Genomic DNA, 7,356 nt, shown 5'->3' with positions numbered 1-7,356 from the left:
GTAATTATATGCATGGACATCTGCTTTAATTGCACCGACAAAAAAGTTCAAGCATTCTTCAAAAGCGTGCGCCGCTGAGAAAAGCAGTGACACAAGTAAATAATCAGAGAATTTAATTTTTTTAGAAAGAGTAAAAATTCAAACTGGTTTTCCGTTACTGTATGTTAATTTAAATGAGAAGTTCGGGCCTCATTTCTGATGATGTTATTATAGGCCTGACAATACATGCTGTAGAGTCAGCTTTGGTTTAATTGTCATAATATTCTTTTTAAAAAATTCATGCGATTACACTGACATTTTGGATATAGAACTGAATTGAATATGGGCTATTTTATGTTTGTTCAGGATGGAGAAAATATGACAAAAGAGCATTGCTTTAGTAGAGAAACTTAATGCAGATATCACTTGAATTATATCATGGTTGAATATATTAAAATTAGATCTTAAAAATAACAGTAGGCTGTGTCTGCATGATAATGTTCATGTCATATGGGCGTGGCGGCGAAGGAAATTAACAGACAAAGAAACTGCAGCAGGGACCCTCCCATCTTCATCATCATCATCATCATGTATAACGTGATTAGATTATGTTTAATCGATGAGGCATTTTCAACTAACGCTCCACACACACACACACACACACACACACACACAGTCTTTATGATCCGTGTACTTTAAACGACTTTAACCAACACTCCAAGAACTTTATTAAAATTCCGTTTTACGCCCATTACACGAGATCGGCGCGCGAGCGAATTTGCAGCCTAATTAGCAACAGTAACTAAGGAGGGCGGGTCTTTGCGGACGCGTCAGCGCCTCAGAGCACGAGCCGGGGCGTTTTCTCCGACAAGAAAAGAGAGCAAGTCTCAAACAGTGTCTGAAGCATTTACCTACATAAATATATTTAAGAGATCCATGCTAATTTAATTTAATGCATATGGTATTTTAAGTGATTTATTTATTTATTTTTAGCTGACTATATATAAAGTTATGAGATTAATATTTTAAATGTAACATTTTGAGTATATAAATATGAAATTATTTCAATATCTATCTATATATAATGACATTGCCCATGTATTATCACAAAAATCATCATTCCGTAATGAACTTTTTAGTTGACGTTGATAAAAGTGGGTTAAAAATGCACTAAAATCCTACATAACATTATAATATAAGTAGGCCTATACTGCCAACTATGAATGGAATATTTATATACTTTTTAAAATGTATTAATACTTACTAGATGTTTTTTTTATTAACTAGATTGCACACTTTCTTCATATTCTGCAGTGTTATTTTTTACTCGTTGTTTCATCAACAGCAGGCATATGTTTTAATAAATCCCTGTAAATATGTTCAGATGAAATAATAATACGCGACTAAAAGGTGAAACCTTAAAATAAAGTGTTACTGCCAGTACAAACATATTTCAGATAAAACAGATAGAATACAATAACTCTGAATGATGGTACACTGCTGTGGTTAACGTATAATAACAGAAGCATTTCTGCTTTAGTCTAGATCTTGTCTTTTTTCTTTGAGCATGTATTATGATTTGAACAAAAGCAAGAGGACTCCCTCTATATGTTTGGCTTGCCCTTCGAACAGATTATTAAATTTTAAAATAAGAACATTTCACCCGGCCGGTAATCTCGCAGGCTTTTACGCAGATCAACTAATTGCTCCTCTGACTCTCTGCCAGATAAGATTTTTGTATTCATATCATAACCTTCAGACATACAGTCGTTAAGGACCCTCTCTCACTCTCCCCAGGTTAAAAACGAAAGATGGATTACACGAGTCTAACAGCACACTAATGTATAATTACATTTTCTGTTACTCTGGGAAAAGGTATGAAACTTGATTTTTATTGAAGTGGACTTTTCTCTCATGCGCAGGTTAAATGAGGAGATGCAGAAAAGACAGGAAGCTGAGAATAATTTGACTCTGTTTCGTAAGGTAATGGAAATGTATTTTACAACACGTTGCATATTTCCACCGAAAGCTGTCTCGGAGGTGTTTTCTCAGTGTTTGAGTGAAGACAAGATTATTTATTTCGAAATCCACTCCGATTCTGTTTTCTAAGAATCCATTCGAGCTAAATTTTCTTGTTTTTTTTTTTAATATCAGTCAAAAAAATATTGAATATTGAAAATAGTTTTGCACCCTTGTCATTACTTAGTCACCTAAACATCTTACGCAAAATCACAAAAATGCTCCTTTCTAAAAAACAGGTATAATCTGACTGTGTTTGTATTTGAAGATGTGGATGATGCTACACTCGCTCGACTGGAGCTGGAGAGAAAGATTGAGTCTCTGATGGACGAGATCGAGTTCCTCAAGAAGATGCATGATGAGGTGAGACACTAATATTTAACCAAGCATTCATGAATTGGTGATATTCAAGTTCCTGTCTGTGCTGATAACACATGGTGTAAAAGCCATTTTGAGTTGCTGAATAGCTGTACTGTTACTTTTTTAAAAAAAACGTAAGCTTATAGGGAAACTGGTATTTGTGGGGAATAGATCAGTAGAATAATCAGTAGTATAGTACAGGATCGATAGACCTTACCCAAAAGTTTTATAATTTTGTATTAAGAACGTATTTTGAAGAATGCTGGCAACAAAGCAACTTCTGGTCTCTAATGACTATTTTGTCATCATTAACCTTTCCGTTCGTTTAAATGCGTAGGAGATTCAAGACGTGCAGGTGAGTGTTCAGAGTCAGCAGATGAAGATGGAGGTGATGGAGACGTCCAGCCGGCCTGATCTGACAGCGGCACTTCGAGACATCCGGGCTCAGTATGAGAGCATCGCCACCAAAAACATGCAGGAGTCCGAGGAGTGGTACAAGTCCAAGGTGAGAGCCGCGTTCCTGATGATACACCGCTAAAATACCGTAAGGCTTACTGGTCACCTCTGTGTGTTTTCTGTTAGTTTGCTGACCTGACTGATTCGGCGAAGCGCAACGCTGAGGCCGTGAGGCAGGCTAAACAAGAGACCAATGACCTGAGGAGGCAAATTCAAGCCCAGAACTGCGATATCGATGCTCTCAAAAGCACTGTACGTACATTTCATACAACATTTATGCATCGTCTTCACTAATTATGCTACATTTAAATCGTTATACACGCTGTTCCAAATGATTAAGCACGTTGAAATTCTGGCCGTATATTTTATTTACATATTGCAATGTTTTTATGATGCTGCTCGAGGTACCGTTCAGAGTTCAGACGTCCATTGAGTGTCACTCAAGATTAATGCTCTGTCTGTCGTGTTGGAAATATCCCCAACACCAAAGTCACACCTAAAGAGAGCTTCTCCCAACAGTGGTTCAAGAAGATGTGATGTTCCTTCAAGAGTCCCTCGCAACTTAATGGCTTTCACGACACTTCAGCGTTTTATTCTTAATAAGTGAGGGTCAATCTTTAGGATTTTGTGACCCAAGCGAAGTCTCTGAGAACCTGGAACATCTCCAGCAAGGGTTTCTCATCTTAATTCTTCCGCAGTCAATGGTTCTTTTCTTCTCCACCTGTTTTTTTCTGACTCTGCTGACCCAAGCATTTCGCTGCCCAATGGTCATTCCTTAACTTCTATTATTGCATCAATATTGCATTCTTCTCATGGGCATTTAATAAATGTTAACTTTTAGTCTGAGTTCAATCTCTTTCTTGGCTCACTTTATCTGGAAAAAGAAAACATGCGTAATAATTCGAAAACCTCCCTGGACAATTATACATCACTGATTAAACTCAATAAGTAGTAGGTATTAAAATCTTCTTGGGGAAGTAATATGACCAGAATTTCAAAACATTTTGGAGCACGATGTACTTAATTGCTATTGTTATATTTGAATTGTTTAGTTGCGTCAAACGTGTGTTTCTGTATAGTCGCTTTATGAATGCATGATATTCCCCTATTTAAATGGCTAAAAGATTGTGTGTGTGCTGGTAGAACGAGGCTCTGCAGAGGCAGATGAGAGAAATGGAAGAGCAGTTTGCAGCAGAGGCCGGAAACTATCAAGACACCGTGTCCCGTCTGGAAGAAGAGATACGGCACCTGAAGGAGGAGATGTCACGCCACCTGCGGGAGTACCAGGATCTGCTCAACGTTAAGATGGCCCTAGATATTGAGATCGCCACCTACAGGAAACTTCTGGAGGGAGAGGAAAACCGGTAAGAGCGACGCCACGGAGACACTTCGACAAGTTTCTTTGGGTAAATTGGTTCGCTGGTAACTGGTGACCTTCGCACCTTTCAGAATTGTGGTTCCTATGATGAAAATGCCTTCAATAAGCGGACACGGCGGCGGTGAGTCTATCATAACAAATAAACGAGTCCACGTACCCCACAGAATAACATTTGTCGCAAATGAAAGTGTTTCTTCATCTTCTTCTTCTCTTCAACCCTTAAAATAAAAAGAACAGCAGTTCGCTCAAAATGAAAAAGAGAGCTTTATTTTGAAATGTTATCTTTGCTGTTTGATGCTTAATGAAAATTTTCAACTACCTGATTCAAATGACCTTAATAAATGTATATCTATCTATTAAAGACAAAATAATAAAAAAACAGAATATCCAAAACTTTAAACTGAGCTGCCGTCCCTTATTATGTATTATTTGCAGAACAAATAAAGAATCAAACTTTTGGTAGCCCTCCACTTTATTGTCTCTTAACTAGTTGCTAACATGCACATTACTGCAACGTTCGCCATTTATTAGTAGTAATTAAGCACATATTAATGCCTTATTATACATGACCTTATTCTACATCCATAATCCTACCTAACACCTAAAACTTAACAGGTACCCTACTATTAATGGCTATTGAAGGAAAATTCGTAGTTAAAAGTGATTAAGTAGTTACCTTTTTCTTCCTTTTTTAAATTTTCATGTCAGAACGGTCCAAGACGATGCATGCGACACCAAATAAACAAGAGCTAATGCAAAGTAATTTAAAATGTAATCAAAAGCAATGCTATTCCTTTATATAAATGTCCTTTGGAATCAAATCTGTTCTAGAGTTAACTGTAGTTTCTCGTGATAATGATGACAACAATAGACACAAAGGGTAAACAATTGTTATGCCATTTCCATTTTTTTGGACTGTGAACAGTTTTTAATTTCCTGTACTGCTAAGTCGTGAGTTGTTTTACTCTGTGTGATGTCTTTGAACAGATTACGGTCAGTTTTCTGATACTGGACCTGGAAAGAAAGTCGTAATCAAGACTGTTGAGATTCGTGATGGAGAGGTGAGACACTACTGAAACGGACATCTCAAAAAAGACTTTTAGTGTTTAACATTACATCTTGCAAGATTATTTTTTACAGTTCATATTTGTATCGTGCGACTGATTCTTTTGTTTGTTGCTCAGGTGGTGAAAGAATCCACAAAGGAGAAGGGCAGAGACGAGAAAAAAGACGGCCAAGGACAAGCTGACAAAGATTAGAGAGTGCAGATAAATGAATGCTGGATGAGTTATTGTGTGTTGCAGTTTTAATGCGAGTGTAATGGCACACATGCCGTTTACGACGATGCTTGTAGTGTAGTGAATAAGCAAATGTGACTCACTGTTGTGTACAATATGGTGCTATTAATATAATATCAGCGTAACATGACAACGCCTTAACTAACAAATCAAGTATGCAGGCCTAAATAAAGTCAGTAACAAGATGCCCAAGAAACGATCACTTACAGACAACAAAAACAATAATTCAGAAGTTCATGTCAATGTAATCTTCAAATAAAAGTGAACGGAAATGGAATTAGTCTTCTTGAGATTTATCAGATGATCTGCACCACACTGAAACACCTCATGAGTCCACGTTCTGTAAAGCTGAACCAATGACTAAGAATATTAATGGGTCATTAAATTATAATGACATTTATGATTAATTTGTGCATGCATGAGCAGTTTTGAGAGTTCATTGGAAACTTGGTTAGTAGGAAAACATGTTTTTTTTGTGGTGGGGGTCACATATGAGCTTTAAGTATACTTCAAGTTTTCTAAAATTGACTTTCCAAATATGAAGTATTACTTAAAAATAAAAAAATAGAAACGACACACAGAAACATACTACTAGTGCATTGAATTGGTATAGTCATTACATACTTATTACAAATATAGAAATTGAAATTTATGAACTTGTGTTTGAAGTGTGCTTTTAAGCTTCCTCACTCCACTTATAGTATGTAAACCTATGCTGGAAAAGACCGTGTGAAAGATTCTTCGTATAAACCTTTTCACGATACAAATGGTTGCAAAGCAGCTTTACAGGAAATTAGGTTTCTACAATGCATTATTCTATGTTAAATATATTAGTCACAAAAATATGAGCCCAGTGGTGGCTAGTGAGAGTTAACCAAACAGTTGCTTGTTTTGTGGCTAAACCCAAGCATGCTGAGACATTAAATACATATTTTGTAAGACTTGCATTGATACAGTTCACACACGACAAGAGAAACTAGAAGGAACTGGGGTACTTTTAATGTAAATATCAGATAAACAACCATGGCACTACAGGGATTACAAGCTTATCAGAAAATGAACCGCAAAGAACACTTAAAAAAAACTTCATAAAAAGTACAAAAAGGGTAAGATCCATGTTTTATACATTTCCAAACCGCTCAGCACGTTTTCGCTTCTTTGCCTGGAAAATAAAGAGGGTGGGGTGAGGAAAAGGGTTAGAAATCGTGAGAAACTTGCTTGAGCAGGTGCTGCCACAGTTAACCACTTCTTCCCACTTAACACTTCCAAGCTTCAAAAAGCACTGGAGAAGTAATACATATAAACAGCGGCTTACCCCAAGTCCCCTCAGAGACTCAACCCCGTTATGATTTTATATAAACACTGCTCCTATTTAATGAACCCTTACCTCCGAATCATTGGCTCCAGCGGCCGCTGCGCTCGTGACGATGCCAAATCTTTCCTTCCTCTTCTTAAGCTTTTCATCATCCTCGATCTGAGAACACGCACCAAACAGGCAACAGAACGTTGAAATAGCCGCCATGCAAAACCATAGTTTTTTTTAAATATGAAAATGGTACCTTTTTAGAAACCGAAGAGACATTCATGCCGAAACGTTCTGCTCTCTTCTTTAACACCTCAACGTCAACCTGAAAGGAGAGAGACACACGTTTATTAGCGCTTTCGCAGAGATGGTCACATTTCTGCAAGAAAATGTGTAAATTACTCACGTTCGGTTTGGCTGAACTTCCTAAAATAAAAAAGAAAGGTAGGAGGAAGAAAAAACAAGAAACAACCAATGAACGCATGGGACTTTTCATTAATTAGACGCATGCCACCTTAAGTTGCACCGGTATGTGCCAGTCTTAAAGGAACAGTACACTTTTT

The 7,356-nt window shown here is 37.1% G+C and overlaps 2 protein-coding genes across 3 annotated transcripts in view; one reads left to right on the top strand and one right to left on the bottom strand.

Moving 5' to 3' along the window:
• Positions 1-5,767, top strand: part of LOC122353949 (plasticin-like) — a 6,684-nt gene extending 917 nt beyond the window's left edge. Inside the window, exons 2-9 of one of the 2 annotated variants that reach the window (XM_043251860.1) lie at positions 1,902-1,962; positions 2,266-2,361; positions 2,696-2,863; positions 2,941-3,066; positions 3,958-4,178; positions 4,264-4,313; positions 5,180-5,253; positions 5,377-5,767. In XM_043251860.1, the coding sequence (XP_043107795.1) occupies positions 1,902-1,962; positions 2,266-2,361; positions 2,696-2,863; positions 2,941-3,066; positions 3,958-4,178; positions 4,264-4,313; positions 5,180-5,253; positions 5,377-5,451 (871 nt within the window). In that variant the 3' untranslated portion in view covers positions 5,452-5,767. The remainder of the gene's footprint in view (positions 1-1,901; positions 1,963-2,265; positions 2,362-2,695; positions 2,864-2,940; positions 3,067-3,957; positions 4,179-4,263; positions 4,314-5,179; positions 5,254-5,376) is intronic. The other variant, XR_006252075.1, reaches the window with a different exon arrangement.
• Positions 5,768-6,467: 700 nt separating this feature from the next.
• LOC122353958 (SAP domain-containing ribonucleoprotein-like) lies at positions 6,468-7,350 on the bottom strand. The gene is made up of 4 exons (XM_043251865.1): positions 7,200-7,350; positions 7,050-7,118; positions 6,878-6,964; positions 6,468-6,652 (listed from the first exon to the last, which is right to left on the bottom strand). Exons 1-4 carry the CDS (start codon positions 7,287-7,289, stop codon positions 6,611-6,613), a joined length of 288 nt encoding a protein of 95 aa, XP_043107800.1. The 5' UTR covers positions 7,290-7,350; the 3' UTR covers positions 6,468-6,610.
• Between the last annotated feature and the right edge of the window lie 6 nt (positions 7,351-7,356).

Source organism: Puntigrus tetrazona, chromosome 11, assembly GCF_018831695.1.
Source record: "Puntigrus tetrazona isolate hp1 chromosome 11, ASM1883169v1, whole genome shotgun sequence".
In the NCBI taxonomy this organism is placed as follows: domain Eukaryota; kingdom Metazoa; phylum Chordata; class Actinopteri; order Cypriniformes; family Cyprinidae; genus Puntigrus; species Puntigrus tetrazona.
The sequence above is the reverse complement of the archived record's forward strand: the minus strand, read 5'-3'. Positions and strand labels throughout refer to the sequence as shown.

What these genes read in the sequence shown, in the direction of transcription:
- LOC122353958 (XM_043251865.1), bottom strand. Translation starts at nt 7,289, where the DNA reads ATGAAAAGTCCCATGCGTTCATTGGTTGTTTCTTGTTTTTTCTTCCTC. An exon ending in GAAGTTCAGCCAAACCGAAC is followed by an intron (nt 7,119 to 7,199) that starts GTGAGTAATTTA and finishes CTCTCCTTTCAG; the next exon opens with GTTGACGTTGAGGTGTTAAA. An exon ending in TCTCTTCGGTTTCTAAAAAG is followed by an intron (nt 6,965 to 7,049) that starts GTACCATTTTCA and finishes GCGTGTTCTCAG; the next exon opens with ATCGAGGATGATGAAAAGCT.